We start from the raw sequence: 16,419 nt of genomic DNA on the forward strand, positions 1-16,419 counted from the left end.
TGCGGCACACCGCTGCTCAAAATAATGTGAGCAGTACATTACAAACACAAAGGAAAAAAAATGTTCAAATTAGTGGTTGCACACTTTCATACTGTCGCCACACCAAAAATATATGGGTTTTAAGTCATGGTCGCAAGCAGGTCTCCCATACCTGCATTTTCAAGCACTATACTGATCAAATCACTAAAGTTGACTAGTACATTGAAGCGAGCTTAATTGTTTTTTTATTGCAAGGGTTTCCGCAAAATACGAGGTCTGTTAGAAAAGTATCCGACCTTACTTTTTTTTGCGAACACCTGATGGATATGAAACAAGCGCGCTTGCATCAGCCGACCTTGAAACTTCGTGCACATGTGTGAATATTTTCCCGCCTGCCGATAGCATCAGTCGCTGGGACGCAGAGTTTGAGTGAGGTAGTGCGCAGTGCTCTCGTTGGTTTTTTCATTGCAAGAAAAATGACGGAGCGACTGGAGCAGCGCTACTGCATCAAATTTTGCCGGAAACTGGGCGACGTCCAAGTGGAAACCATTCGGAAGATTTAGACGGCTTTCGGTGACGATGCTATGAGCAGCACACAGATTAAGGAGTGGTACACCCGGTTTAAAGACAACCGCACATCGGTGAAGAGCGAGCCACGCTCCGGTCGGCCATCAACATGCCGAAATGACCAGGTCATTGCCAAAGTGAGCGCTGTCGTGATACGGGACCGTCGCCTTGAGTATCCGAGAAATTGCGGAAGAGGTGGGCATCAGCACTGTTTTTGCACATTCCATTATGACCGAAGATTTGGCCATGAAGAGAGTTGCAGTGAAATTCATGCTGAAGCTGCTCACGGTGGAGCAAAAGCAACATAGGACATGCTGGATTCTACGAACAGTGACCCCGACTTCATGAACACCATAATCACTGGTGACGAGTCTTGGGTGTATGGGTATGACCTGGAAACCAAATCCCAGTCATCACAGTGGAAGCATTCCACGTCAGCAACATCAAAGAAGGCCCGCTAAGTGCGTAGCAACGTCAAAGTGATGCTGACTGCTTTCTTTGACTCCCGCGGTGTGGTACACCACGAGTATGCACCACACGGTCAATCACCAAAGAGTACTACAGGGATGTCCTCCGTCACCTACGTGATGCTGTGCGGCACAAAGAGACTGGAGTTGTGGTCAACAGGAAATTGGCGCATCCATCACCACAATGCTCCTGCACATTCCTCGCACTTGATTCAGACTTTTTTTGGCGAAAAACCAGACTCCTGTAGTTCAACAGGCTCCTTACTCTCCTGATATGGCCCCGTGCGACTTCTGGTTGTTTCCCAAAATCAAGAGGTCATTGAAAGGAGCGCGATTTCAGACAAGAGAGGACATTATGGCTGCAACGACAGCTGAGCTAAACTCCATTCCGAAAGAGGGCCTTCTCGGAATGGTTCCAACAATGGCAGCACCGCTGGGAGAAATGTGTGGAGTTCCAAGGAGACTACTTTGAGGGTGATTAGGTTTCTAATGCTCCAGTTATGCCAGCTTTATTTTCTTTGGCCAGAGGTCGGATACTTTTCTAACAGACCTCGTACATGTCACCTCACCGTAACTTGGCACACAGAGAGGGCTACAGACTGCTATGGTTAACACAAATTTACTAATTTAAGAGCAAGATTTTATGTAAGGTTTTCCTTACATTATAATTTTCAATAGAGATCATTATTTCAGCAATTTTACATAATTCAGCTCCCTTTCAGCACCGAGTGTCACCTTTCTTCTGAATTCACAAAAGAGCAAGCTTAAATTATGCATAAGCACTTAGGCGCATAATGCAACATAAGTACCTCCAGCGATAGTTCTTCGCACTAGTTCAGCTAACACATGCAAGAGTCAACATGCACAGTCTCGCATTCTGTTCTAACAAATGCACGCAAAAAACTGGCTGAAAAAAGAAAACATCAGGAGACGCCGCTTGCTAACCCCTCATGCACATGCGAAGTTAACTTAGAAGCAGTTGTGCGGCCAACGACCCTATTTCTCAGTGGCTTCCCCTGCTCGTAGCTTTCCCAGTCCGCAAAGTTGCAGCGAGCTGAAGTAAACAGCCTCGTGCGAAAAGTATTTCTCACTTGATTTCGGGAGGAACTGTCTCGAGCATGTCAGAGTCGGAGATCGCTCCAACGGCCTTGGCACCGCTCTGCACGTGGGAGCTCTCTGCACCAACAGTGAAAAAGAAAAAATCAGCCACCAGGCAAACCATGACAAAGCACGCCTCAATTGGCAACGATACAATGCCCGACACAGACCTCAGCACAGATTCCCAAATTGTTTGACCTCATGAAAGTCTACGCAGGTTCCATGAAATATTGAGATGGCCGTGTCTTCATTCCCAAACATGCACTCAGTCAAATGTGCGTAGTGTTGAACAAATAGGAGCGCCAGGTATACCTGAACGACTCCTGCAGCTAAACTGCTCGCCGATTTCCACTCAAATTTTCAAATTTTGCACATAGCGTTTAGTGGTAGATTCAATTTAATAGCAAGTCTGTGAGCATTACTTGCCTGTCTCGTTCAGAACAAAGTCGAGTTGTGTGTTATTTTGGTGCAATGAAACATTGGCAGCATTTGTTGCCGCTGTGATGAAATGCATCTTTCATCGTAGTGGTGACAGATGGCACCAATGTTCCGATTACACCAGAATTGACTTTTTTTGCGTGTGGAGTCACCACAGACAGGCTCATTCTAAGTTGGACATTTTGCTGTGAACATGAACAAGACATACAAGCTCCATCTGCTACGCTGATGCTAGGCAGCACAAATGCTGGAATTTCATCTCTGTAACTCACCTTTTTGTAGTTGAGAGCAGCGCAAATCTTCCAAGCCTTCTTTCAAGGAGTCTCGTTCTGCAACAAGTCGCTGGGAAGAGAAATAAAAAGTCTCAAACAAGGAATTCTCATTATTTCTAAATTTAATTATAAAGATCAACATCCTCAAAATTCAAAGTACAGTGGGAGGCAGCAGTGGGAAGCTCCGGATTAATTTTGACCACCTGGGGTTGCTTAATGTGCACCTAAATCTAAGCACTTGAGTGTTCTTGCAATTTAGCCCCACCGAAATGCCATCACCGTGGCTGAGAGTCGAAGCCGTGACTTCATGATCAACAGCACAACACAAAAAACACAAAATTATAAAAAGGGCATCTAACTGGCACACCGACACATGACTACAGCTACGGCTTGACATATCTAAGCTTGGCTTGTTGTTCAGTGCACAGTAAGTTGGTGACTTTCTCTATTCAAAAGTCACGGCCATGACTTGTATGCAAGCAATATCTAAAGATACCTTTTCAAACTAGTGAAAGTTGGGGGCCTGGCTACTAAGCGAGTACATACGGTTAAATTTTCACGAAATTGCTAGATCTTGAAATGCAGATAACGGCTCAAACGCAACGGGTACCTCCTTTTCAGTCTGCAGAGAAGCCAACTTTTCGTGCAGCTTCTTGGCCTCAAACTCGGCACGATTGGCCTTCCGCGTCTCGTCGGCCAACTGAAGCCGCAGCTCCTGCGTCTGCTTCTTGTACAGGTCCGCCTGCGACTTGAACGCTGCCATTTTTTTCACATCCTGCAAAATAAAATTACACATGCTGAGAAGGAAGAGCGCCACAGAATGAGGTGATTCACCTTTATCATATGTCACAAACCAGTTTGCATAAAGTTAAGAAGATTAGATAAAGAAACAACAACAGAACAGATAAGTACGAGGTAGATGGAAAAAGGAAAGAGAGAGTGAAGATTGACTGATTTAAAAAAAAAAGAAATTTATGCAGAGAAATTTGGCACCAAAACTATACTTAGTCATTATGCACACACCAAGCAATAAATGAAGGCTAAATTGCTCAAAGATTGTTAACACATGACAAACCTTGAAAGACAGCCAAGGCTGTATTGATAGAGAGATTAGATGACCAGCTCAATGCAATTACAAATGCGGCAAGATTTTTTTTAGACACTCATTTTTAGTGACACAACTTTGAAGCCAGACTCAGTCAAGAACTTATTTAGGTTGTCAACAGCAAAGATATATTCATTATGCCTGGACATGAAGGACAGTTCTTAGATAAAAAGTAAAAGAAAAGAAAGAAGACAAGATCACCTCATATCTCCGAGCAAGTGAAAGAACAAGAACAAATGAGTTCAATAGCCAAAGAAGGGCACCAACCTCCTCAAGCTCGATGTTGGTCTGCATGTACGATGTGTTCTTTTCCTCCAGTAACTTGAGCTGCCTCTTGAGGTCACTCATGTCCTCTGAGAGTGAGCAAAATGCACCACCTTCAGTTATCAACTCTGCCACAGAGAATGCCTCAAGCTCCTTCATGCGAAAACCTTATTCTATCCAAATTTTCTTTCACAATTAGCACTACTACAAGGCATACTACGGCAACGGACGAGTTGACATGACGCTCACGTGATCTCTCTCTCTGCCGCTTTCTGTGCAATCAGCCAGCGCTGATGTCACCGAAGTCCAAAATAGGGAGCACCACTCCGATTTCCCATTTTCATAGTTTTCTCGTTTACAAAAGCTCTGTTTTGCTACAAATGACGAATCTGTTATTGCAGAAGCCTAACCTTTCAGTCTAAATTGATTTAATATTTTCCTTGAAACTTGCGCCACAAGATGGAACCATAAATGTGGCAGCTCACGTGCACGTCTCTAATTGCCTGCTATTCCGTAAAGGGTAATACGTATACATACAAGCCAAAGTTCTCTGCTATTTCTCCATTTCAGTAATTAAAAACACAATTAATTTCCTTTATGTTTTTCTCAGCTTTGTCTGTTGGCTTCACGTGGTGATTAAATAAAAAAAAATCTAGACCCTCAGTTCCCCCAATTTCTTTCTTTCTCACAAAGAATGACAGACAGACAAGCTAAATTTCAGTGAATTACGGGCAACAAATCTCTTCTACTCACCCAACTTCTTCTTGTAGGTCTCGATTGCAGCTTCATAGTGTTCCTATGCATTGACAAAAGAAACACAAGGACAAGACGTGTCATCATCAAAGCAAAAACACGAAACGTGTGCATTCAGGAAGCACCAATGCCACTCTGTGAAAGCGTACCACTTTGTCTGATGTGTGCCTCAACACGTCCAGTTCATCTTTCAACGTCTGAGCTTCATTCAATGTTTTGTGCAACTCTTCATTCTGAAAAATGAGAGAAGCAGGTTCAGAACACACACAAAAAATTGAATGTGTAATGCGCATTCGCAAATCCACCATAACCATGCACAAGGCTAATCTGCCTCCACGCTAACTATTAAGTTAATGTGAGGGGGAGAAAATGCAACTTTGAAACTATAAATTTACCATGTCTAGTGCATTTATTTTTTACATAGCAGCATGAGGTCACGAGACATTTTCTCACTGTGCAAACATAACAATTCTAGCATTTTAGTAGCACAGAGGAAACAATAACCATTTTCCTAACTATTGACTGTAATAGCACAAACACAATGTATATTCAACTTATGATCATAGATTAGATACTTTCAATTAATTCTGCAGCTGTAAAATATCCTTGAAAAAGTACGTAACTAATTGTGCAACATGTTCAGTGCTACAAGCTCCTTGGACTGGACTGCAAACAAAATTATTATCTCAGTGTGCTCCCATAATGCAGTCTTTGCCTTAGCACATTAGTAAGGCAGCTAAAACATTGTTACAAATTGAATAAGGAGTGTATGTGGTGCATATACCTGCAATTATATAAATATGCACCCTACATGTTGCTCTGAAGTAAAATCAAGCCACAAGCTCCCATTGCAACCTAGATTTCCTGTACCTTGCAATGACTGCAGTGAACATCAAATGCATATTTCTAGACTCTGCAACGTGGCGAATCTCACCTTTTCCTGAAGATTCAGAATCTCCTTCTCTTGAAATTCCACCTTGATTCGTAGTTCATCTTTCGCTGTTTTTAAAATGATGCAAGCAAAACTTAATACAACTCACAAATGGATGGCACCAGTTAAGAATGATGTAGAACACTTCAACAAAAATGCAATGAACTAGCCTTCAGAACACAATAATCACTGCAAGAGCTCTACAGTGATAACAGTGTGATTAATGCCACATGGTTTACTCATTAATGATAGCGTAATTCTGTTTCGTGCAGACAGATGGGCACATACCAGTTTCCAGCTTGAAGACTTCAGCCTGTAGTGCGTCTATCCGCTGTTGGGATTGCTGATATCGCCTTCCTGCTGGTGTGCTGAAAGTTTCAGACCCCATGAGAAAGTGCTAGTGGGATGCCTTTTTGTATTCAGTCCTAAAATGATGAAATAAAAGCAAGCACTGGTCTTCTAGAGTGTGGGATAACATCTATTGTTCGAAAACTGTGGACTGAGCGCATTGTCAGTAACGCTTATCACCGGTGTCTTCAGCAGTTCTTGCCGCTGTTCTGATATCCCCTAATCAGCTGCTGACCAGGGAAATCATGCATCAGTGTGAACCAGAGGAAGAAAGAGGACAGTTAACAAACCTTGAATCTTAAGTCCTTCACTAAGGTGTTTAGAATAATGAGCTAGTTGGCTCACTGTTATATTGAGATAAATTATTCAGCTCGCGTGACATATACGAAGAAACAGACATAACCTGTGCAAAACCATTCAGAATGCAACAGGGGCACAAAGGATAAAGACAACAGCAATGCCAGCTTCGTTCTGTACAGTGGAACCTCGTTGATACGATTCTGTGTAATACGTGTTTCGAGATGATACGTTTTTTTCTTCCCCCCCCCCCCCCCCCCCCCCCCGATAATACGATTTGGTTGGATAATATGTTGGATAATAAGTTGGATGATACGATTTTCGGATGATACACTTTATTTTCCGGTTCCCGTGAAGATTGTATCAACGAGATTCCGCTGTACTCTGTTTCAGTAGTTTGTCACAGCAGAGCCAAGGCTACACAACTTGTGAGCACAGATTCTTGCGGAGCGAGATATAGTGCCATAGTTCAGAACCCGTTGTATGACTAAATGGCCTTGACAATTGATCTTGTCAGCAGCTTTTACTTGGAAGCTTCTTTGCAGGTCACAGCTGCGGTTTATTGCGCGATCTTGCTTCGTTTTTTTAAATAATATATTTATTGAGGCTCTATGATACTGAAAATAGAGTCCTCCAGTTAGATGACTGAAAACATGGAGAGAACAACAAAATTAAGGCAACACAGCCGTATAGACATTAATTTGCATTTTAAAATTATGAACAATTAATTGCTTCGACAATGGTTAAATTCATATGTGTAGTCGGCACAGCCACAACACCGCGGAGGACTCCCTCCTGGGTAGTGTTTTGTCCTCTGCAAAAAATGGCGTCCGCAGACTCACTTGTGTGGTATCGTTCCAAGCTGCTTTTTTACAGGAAAGGAACAAATAAGTCGATGTTGAACATGCTTGGAACAGTGCGAAAGGAGTGCGGTAAACAACATGAATCCTAATTAAGAAAACAGGTGCACCTACGAATGTCAGCAAGCGCACTGTGTGCAAGTGGATACTACAAAAGGCATCAATGGATGGCTGCACCATCCAGTGCGACATGCTGGTTGAGTGTTCCTCCTGAACCCTCCACTTCTGCCATCTCTGCAACCCTCCTTCTCCTCTGTATTTCGAAATATCTTGAAGACACATGCTTGTTTAATGTCACATTGAATATGGAACGAACTTTCTGCCGCTGCTATCGCAACAGCTGACCTCATGGTGCAGTTTCAGTCTTCGTAGATATTGCCACCGCCTGCGCTGCAACGCTTGCCACCAGCAGACGACAGGGCACAGAAGGGCACCTTTAAGAGATGTTGGCCCTCCTGATTGGTCAAATGAGCCTGTAATTTCCACAGTGTCTCACGGAGCTATTGAAACACAGTATATGTGTTTTTTTTTTTTCTGTGACTTCCTCCCTCCCGAATTCTGTTCCATGTTTTACGTCGTAAAAGCTTTAATCTGCTGTGTTTTAGTGCATTTTGAAAAAAAAAAAAAGAAGTGCACAATTAGCGGCCGAATTGCAAGATTGTGCGCACTTTTATTAAGCCGAGGAACGAGCAGCTTGGGAACAGTTCTATCACTGTTTTGCCTCTTTGGCTGTGCCATGTCTCTATCCTGATTGCAGCTAATCAAGTGATTGGATTGATTGAAAGCTGCACTGGGGCCATATGAGAGGCACCGTAGTGGAAGGGTTTGGGCCAATTTTTCCCATCTCAGATTCTTTAATGCGCACCTATATCTACATACACAAGTATTCTTGCATTTTACCCATTGAAATGGAACCACCGTGGCCAATGATCAAACCCGCGATCTTGTGTTCAGCAGTAAAATGCTGCTGAACAAGAGGCATTGAGCCACTACGGCAATCTGCTGATTAATCAAATCTCAAGTCAGAGACAGGCACAGAGAGGAGAATGGTGCTCGACGAACCTGGGATCCTCCAAGTTTTCAACATGGTTGAGCTTCTCCATCAGCTTCTCGTTTTCCTGCATCAGGCTCACCTTCTCGTCTTGAAGCATCGTAACCTGGAAAATGATGTATCTCAGTAAGACTGTGTGTGGGGCTATCATACGACCCCATGCGAGTCCTCGCAAATGCAGCATAACACACAGCAGTGCCAGTGAGCTGTATGACATCCTGCACATAAGTTATATCATGTCCTCCTCGTGACCTTGCCTGCAGTATTCAAAAAACAGCAAGAAAATAAACAGACAAAATAGGTCCAAAAGGCAAAGCTGGTAATGGTGCGCAGAAGAACTGTTATTGTAGATTTCAGAGGGCTACCTTTTGCAGCCAGTGCAATATAAACTATGCAACGAGTTATGGATATGCAAAGGCTCAGCTAGTAAAACAAGTCATGCTAACACTATGGTCAGCTAACACTACATTAAAAAAATCTGCATTTTTGCATGCAGATTTAGCTGAGACTGCCTATACATTTTATTCACTAAAGTCGCCCTTGAAAGATACTGAGTAAATAAAGTTTGTAATGTTCAGCATCACATTTCTAGAAGAAAACACATCACCATAATGATGCCAGAATTATCAAGATGGATACTCTTAAAAAGGCAACACAGACCTCCCAAGAAATTACACTATACTACACTCATACTTGAAGCAATACATCTTGCCTGCAAATAGCCAATCGATGGAGCTTTATGCCCTATGAAGCTATGAGTGGGCTATCAGGGTTATGAGCTATGGACTATGAGAAACCACCCAGGTTTCTTTACTGTGCACTTAAATATAAGTACACAAGCGTTTCTGTATTCTGCCCTTATTGCAATATCACCACAGCAGCAGAAGGTCAACCCCCCCCCCCCCCCCAACCTTAAAAAAAAAGCTCAACAGCAGAGTACCACAGTCCTTAAGCTAGCGCAGCGAGCCCTTGTAACGGCAACTGCACGCAACTTGCTCCCCGCCTACCTGCATGTCCAACTCGTGGCACCGTTGAGTGATCTGCTCCTTTGCCTGCGCAGTTGTGTGCAGCTCATCCAGTGCCTTCTTCAACTGCTCGTTGAGCTCGAAGTTGTCGCCAGTGTAGCTGCTGGGGCTTTCCTTCGTTATAAGCTGGCAAGAGGAAGGACAACCGTATTGTCATGGCAGTGAAGCCAAACGGGACCCTACATAACGTCCAGCCTTCAAGTGGCAAGATGCACAGTTTTCAAGGTGCATCTGCATGCATATCAGTTCAAATCCTGCCCTTAGCCTCGTGTCATAGTGCAGTGTTTCACTGTGTGTTGATTGGTTTCAAGTGCCCCGAACTATCTTTAAAGTACTACACAAAGTAAAACGAGATGTGTATTCCAACTGTGGCCAGCATCGGAGACAGTTGAGTGCTAAGAAGACAGCTTCGAGACCCAGTCATGGAACACACTTGGAAGACGTCTTTGTGACGTGACGCCACCTCGCAAGGACAAAAAAAAAAGGTAAGAAAAGCATATACTGTCACTGTATTTTAACCCTTCGAGGGTCGAAGACGTAAATATATGGCGCCGCGAACAAGTCCCAAATGATTGGTGCTGTATAATTACGATGCCGCCTGTATGTTTGAAAAATGTGCCAGTTTTTCAACACTCTGTTGCCCAGCAAGTACTTCCACCCTATTTAGATAGAAGGAATTTTGTTTGCTCCATAGTCTCTTGGTGTTCATTCCACAGCTTCTTCACGCCAGCGCGTCAGAGAGTGCTCATGCATCAGTGCGTGGCAGTTAGTTTTGGGTAAGTCTCACGGGCTGTTTCCATTTGTTGCACTCGCAAAAACTGACGTCTATCTGGTCTCTAATCTCTCAAAGGGCCAGTGCTAGATGCTCACTCGTTTATTGCTCACAGAGGTGCGATTACATCTGTTCACAGGCAAGCACTGGCATATACAAACAATGCCGCCATATATGAATGATGCTGCCATGCCTGCATTTCTTTACTTGACTCTCGCAAAAACTGATTGCCCCTCGTTGGCGATGGGATGAAGTATTACTGCAAGTTTTTGACTCATTTGGTATTGCTGACGGGTGCACAACCATTGAGTTTTCTTGCATGCACTCACATAAACGGTTCAATTACGCTTTGGACGAGCACGCTGGTTGCTACTCTGCAAGTGAGTAGAGCGGTGATTCCTTTGATGCGGACTAATGCCCAATTATCAAATCAGAATATATCTATTTCAGTGTATCTATTTTTTTTTCTTATTATACACATTGATGCAAACCCATCTGCATTCATGAATAAACAATGCATGTTTACTGTCGAAAAATTTTTCCTTCGCCACTTTATAGTCACTAAAAAAATTGCGGGATTTCTTTTCTTTTTTTTTTTTTTTTCAACATAGGTCACTCTGAAGGTTTTAAATCTGCAATAGGTAAATAAAATCGACCCTGGGGGGGGGTCACATTTGGCTAACATAATTGATCCTCAAACGGTTAACACTGCATGTACGAACGTATGAAAAACAGAACATAGCTTACATTAAGCCCATAAAAAAACACATCTACGTTTTCCTGTGAGCAGACAACCTTCCCGTTGAGTTTCCAAGCCTTCTGATTAGCCGCCATATTGTTTGGACAGCAAGTAGCCTGCATAGTTTTTTACTTTGACGCTGTTTACGCGAAGCTGTCTCCTTGGGGCTCTACAAGAGGGCTCCACCCGAGAATAACCACACCAACCACTCTTCGTACAATAAAGTTTATTCTCTCTCTCTTGCCAGCTTCATCAGGACTGGAATGAGACTTAGGATGCCCACCGTCTCCTTAAGTGTCTATTTAGTCGTCTACAGTGAGTACTGGAATGCAGCCAATATTATAAGGTCAAGAAGGTGTCGGGAAGTGTGCCCGATACGAGAAGGTATCAGGATTGGCTAAAATGGCAAGGCTGCCTTGTCGTGTGTGGTGTTGCCAAGCAGAGAATAATTCCGGCAACCCGACATGCTCACTTTAAGCACCCGGCCAAGTATATGTATATGTGACGTAGGCAAATGACATCAGAAGGCAGGTGCTTAGCGCCACCTGCCTGAGGAGGCATGCACTTCTCAACACAACACCGTGGCACACTGATAAATGCAGAATGCCGCTTGAACCATTTCACCCAAAATAGTAGCAGATTGTGTAATTTTAGTGGATAGCATAATGATGCACAGCAGCATGTTTATAATTACACATTAAATAAAACATAAAAAGAAAATGAACAGTAGAGGTTGACCAACTTCTTTCTTCTTTATATGAGAGAAAACCTAACATTAGTTTTACAAACGTTCTACTGAAACACATTTAGGCAGCTTAAGTACCTTGCATGAAAGAACGCACAACAGCACAATCTAGTTGGCAGGACCAGAACTTTAAGCTTTAAAACATTTCCGTAAGAGCAGTCTAAAACTGACACTGGTCTTTATGGCTCTACCAATGTTTGATAAACCATGGAATGCTTATGACCAACATTCTGTTCACAAAACATCCGTCACCAGTATTACCCATAATTTCTTGCATGAAGGGTACACAGGCCCTGACATGGCTTAAAAACAGTTCTGACTTGCAATGAAAGCAAACAATTGTTTCATAATTACTTGCACTGCTGACATCATTAAAGAGACAAACAAAACTTGAGATGTTCACAAACCTCCTGAATAGCTTTCATCACAACATGCTGGACAGCCTCCTCGAGACCCATAATGACTTGAATATATTCTGGAACGAAACACAGCATTTAGCACCATACCTACACATCTTTTTATATCTTTACAGGAGCAAAAGGAAACAAATAAGTTCCGCAAGACCTCCAGTCTGTTGCACATGTGGCAAAATTTAAGACTTATGTACTATACTGAAAATGAAAAAAAAGAATGCCAAGAGCTATCAGTATGTGTTTCACAACTGCATTTAAGTTCATTGCAATATGTTAGGCAATTGCCATATGTTCAATAACAACCTACAGTCAATTGCACCGACAACAAACAGGACCATGTCAATTTTTAATATAAGCCATATTTTGGCTAACTAGTGCTCTGTGATTAATCAATGTCAAAAGTTCATGGGTCGTGGGATTTAAGAATACATTGAATGTTTGCGACCGTAGCCAGTAAAAAGCACTACGCTATGTTGTTCTCATTTACCGGTATTAGTGCAGGCTGGAAATGTGGATACCAGGCAGCCTGCAGAGGCTGCATAAATATTCAGCTTTCTTTTCAGATCTATAGTCTATGAACTTCTGATTGCAGATTCTTACAAAAGCTGCACTATCTTGACAAAGCCTTGCCCGGGGAATCAAATTCAGACACTTATTTGAATTAACCGAAAGCTCTGTTTCAATTAAGCAGTCTTAAAATATATTACCATTTTTGTGGGGTGACCAAAGTATTAAGCTTCGTTCAAACCAACCAGAATTGTGATGTCTCTGGGATTGAATGGTCATGAGTTGACTACAGCTGTGCGTTCAATGCCCACATCTGGTTCAATTTCAGAAGACCACGACGATTCTTGCATTCTTTTTATTCCCACCTTCAATCAATCAATCATATCAACTTCATTTCCTTTGGATAGGAGGAGTACGGGACTAAAAGCTCGAGCAGTTTGACGAGGTCCCGACCCCGTTACAATTGGCAAAACAGCAGGATGACGGTCAGTCATGCACGAAGAGTTCAAATAAATCGATGAATATTACATAACATCGAGTAACCCAAAATTATGTAACAAATCGCTAAACAATAGAACCCATTTGCATAGGCTTGAAATGGCATGAACATGAAAAGCAGCGATCGTCAAGAAGAGGGACAAGAAATTCGAAAGGATGTACTATTCCTGAAAATAAATTACCTGGGCGAAGCGTTTAATGAGACAATTTTGATTACATGAAGGATCAAAATATTCATGGCTCAATAAGTTTAGCAGGGAAGGTAGCTTGTAGGACAAAGATGGTTCATCATAAGTAGTTCTACGGGTGGGTACAGTCCACATTTCTTTGTGCATGGTTAGACGAACACTTGTGTTTGCTTTTAACTTAGCAAGATTAATTATGGTATCGGTACCATACTTAACAGAAGCTTTATAACACAACATCAGCCTATAATTATACAAACAGAACACTGGAAGAATTTCGTACTCTGTAAAAGGAAGTTTTGTAGAGGAAGCATAATGTACAGCAGCAATATGTCGTATGGCTCTTTTCTGCAGCAAATACAGCTTGAGCAAACTTGTTACACCAGTAGTACAACACTATGCTGCAGTACTGCAACAAAGAGGACACTAATGCATTGAAGATCATTATCTTCACTTTTGTAGGAAGAATACATTGCGTACATGCAAGGACACCAATGGCAGATGACATCTTTGAATGGAGGTTTTCAACATGTACATTCCATGTATGGCGCTTTGAAAAATGTACTCCAAGGGTTTTAACAGAATCCACCATATCTAACTGCTGAGAGCCCAGAAATAAATTCAGCTTCTGTGTCAGCGTTCTTCCTTTAGGCATGTACAAAACAACTTGTGTTTTTGACGGGTTTATTTTTAAAGAATTCACCGAGGCCCAGGCACCTTCATTTCTTCATTCACCTACAGACCTTGAAGTAACCCGACTTCATGGAATAATTCGCGAGCAGCCCTTCACCAGCAGGCAAATGCGACACACGGAATGAAGTAACATTTAATAAAATTAAATCAAACTAAAAGCACGACATACGAGTACATATACAGTTAGACATGGTAAATGGGCCAAGGAACGTATAAACAAACTTACACAACAACGATACATGCTCACAAGCTATTCCTGGTCTCAGGAGGGTGCACACCATACACGCACGTGCTTCCAACAGTAGTCTCCCTGCTGAGCTGTTCCGCTGCTTGCTTATAAAGCGTCGGCAACCGTGCTTTCGTTGCTATGTCCGTAATATCATGCAAGTGGTCCTTTGACAAACATGCAGCCACTGGATTTTGCATGCTTGTAGGCATGTCACCATGTGGTGATGTCGCCGATTCCGACAACCTTCAACGTTAACTTAAAGGCCAACTCACCCTGTTTCCTGGAGCAGTTTACGGCACACCCGAGGATCAGTTGCAGGAGGCGTCCCATTTCATCTCGGCTTCCCCGCTCTGCGATGGCACCGACGTCCGGGAAGCGAAACTCCGTGATTTGCTGGAACAGTACCTGAACAAAAAATTGTTTTCTCCCAGACCTTTTTCCAGGGGTGTTTTCTTTTACAGTACATAGCACTATAATTTCCACATCAAGCAGGCTCACATACCTCATTGTAATAGTCGATAATTGCTTTGAGAATCTTCTTCAGGTTGCTGAACTGAAAAGTTCGAAAAAAAAGAAGTGGACATCCATCTTAAACCTCCACATGGAATTACCATGTTCGAAGGTTGAGAGTGAAGACTCACTTTGAGTCGCCAGTTGCTTCCCACGTCGGTTTTTACCTTCGTCAGCCAGGATGAGTCGAAGAAGTCTGGGTCACTGTAAGACATGGAGTGAAGCATAGCTTTGACACTGCACTCAAGCATTTCAGCCATTAAGAATAGCATCCATCTGCCATCACTAGAAATTTGAAGAAAAAGTTCCAACTTGAAATTTTTTTTGCTAACTTTACCATAATACAACTAAACATACAACATCATTAATTAAACCAGTGCATGAAAGGAAAAATTTACGTTCACCCGTATGTAGCACGAAGTTACAAAAGAAACCCACATGAGTTTCTCAGAAACAAAGCTTGGTAGATGAAGAAAAATTTGTCCTGGTCCAGGGTTCGAACCCAGGAACAATGCCTTTATGCGGCGGTCGCTCTACCATCTGAGCTAACCAGGAGGCTAGCAGATCGCAGCACAAGGGCAAATTAATCGACCACTTTGCTACACCTTGAGGAATTTCGCAGAACCGATTTGCCATATCCAATGCCTTTGTGCTTCGAGTTGTCAATTAATTCGCCCTCACGCTGCGACCTGCTAGCCTCCTGGTTAGCTCAGATGGTAGAGCAAATGAAAGAATGTCAAGACAAGAGACTATATTCATAAATCATCTCTTACGAGATCTAAACAAGACAATGTATTCACATGAAGATGCAGAAAGAGAAAAAGAACCTAATAGAAGAAAGGCACAGATTTTAATCAGAGTAACCATACGGTTGGATATTCTGCACTGGGGGAAAGGATAGAAAAGATAACGAGAAAAGAAGAGAAAATATGAAGAGAATCAGTCAACACTTACTCGATGAAGGCGCCCGACAACAGTTTTTCATATATTCCCTACACTTTTGAAAAAGAAAACAGTGCTTTCAGAGTAACTTAGGCTCCGTCAGCTAGGACAGGGGTCCAAGGATTCTGTTTTCTGTAAGGGGACAGTTGTCAAATTTGGTGCTTGTCCAGTGTCCATACGTTTTCTTTCGTGCCTGGACTGTTTTTTGCACTCACTAACTACCGTATTTGCACCGATTCTAACGTGCCACCTTTTTTGAATAAAAAGTGCATTTAAATTTGCATGCGCGTTACAATCATAACTATTTCTACTCAAAATGAAAAACGAAAGCCACAATGCCATTGAACAGACATTGTATTTTTTTCTGCCTCAGGTTTGCAGTTGCCATTTCCCAGTTTGCTGTACGTGTGGCATTTCTAATGCATTAGACAGAACTGAAGATGACTTTCTGTGGCTGGTAGAGAGCGAAAAGGAGGTGTTGTACTCTGACAGCGACTAGCCACTAAGATTCAGCTGTGTGCGTGCCTGTGTGCCTTTGTATGTTCCATAAACTTGTTTAAACCGGTACGAGTCGACTCGGGTTTCGTTACTTGATGTGCACAGGTAGAATCGGCACCAAGTTATTTATTTATTTATTTATTTATTGTGTTTGGCCAGTAATATGACTGCGCATTATAACCAGGGGCGCGGTAGAATTGCATAAGTCATATTGTCAAATCTGTTGAGAAGGA

At 42.5% G+C, this 16,419-nt stretch overlaps 1 protein-coding gene across 4 annotated transcripts in view; it reads right to left on the reverse strand.

The window, feature by feature from the left end:
* The window catches only part of LOC119433428 (protein Hook homolog 3-like), a 37,499-nt gene that overhangs the window by 18,477 nt on the left and 2,603 nt on the right, over positions 1 to 16,419 (reverse strand). For all 4 annotated transcript variants that reach the window (XM_037700632.2, XM_049658818.1, XM_049658815.1 and 1 more), the window contains exons 3-16: positions 14,878 to 14,950; positions 14,739 to 14,789; positions 14,509 to 14,641; positions 12,119 to 12,186; positions 9,438 to 9,581; positions 8,442 to 8,536; positions 6,163 to 6,242; positions 5,878 to 5,942; positions 5,093 to 5,176; positions 4,944 to 4,986; positions 4,194 to 4,279; positions 3,432 to 3,596; positions 2,822 to 2,891; positions 2,105 to 2,189 (exon numbers count right to left, since the gene is read on the reverse strand). In XM_037700632.2, the coding sequence (XP_037556560.1) occupies positions 2,105 to 2,189; positions 2,822 to 2,891; positions 3,432 to 3,596; positions 4,194 to 4,279; positions 4,944 to 4,986; positions 5,093 to 5,176; positions 5,878 to 5,942; positions 6,163 to 6,242; positions 8,442 to 8,536; positions 9,438 to 9,581; positions 12,119 to 12,186; positions 14,509 to 14,641; positions 14,739 to 14,789; positions 14,878 to 14,950 (1,242 nt within the window). The remainder of the gene's footprint in view (positions 1 to 2,104; positions 2,190 to 2,821; positions 2,892 to 3,431; positions 3,597 to 4,193; positions 4,280 to 4,943; positions 4,987 to 5,092; positions 5,177 to 5,877; positions 5,943 to 6,162; positions 6,243 to 8,441; positions 8,537 to 9,437; positions 9,582 to 12,118; positions 12,187 to 14,508; positions 14,642 to 14,738; positions 14,790 to 14,877; positions 14,951 to 16,419) is intronic.

Source organism: Dermacentor silvarum, chromosome 11, assembly GCF_013339745.2.
Source record: "Dermacentor silvarum isolate Dsil-2018 chromosome 11, BIME_Dsil_1.4, whole genome shotgun sequence".
In the NCBI taxonomy this organism is placed as follows: domain Eukaryota; kingdom Metazoa; phylum Arthropoda; class Arachnida; order Ixodida; family Ixodidae; genus Dermacentor; species Dermacentor silvarum.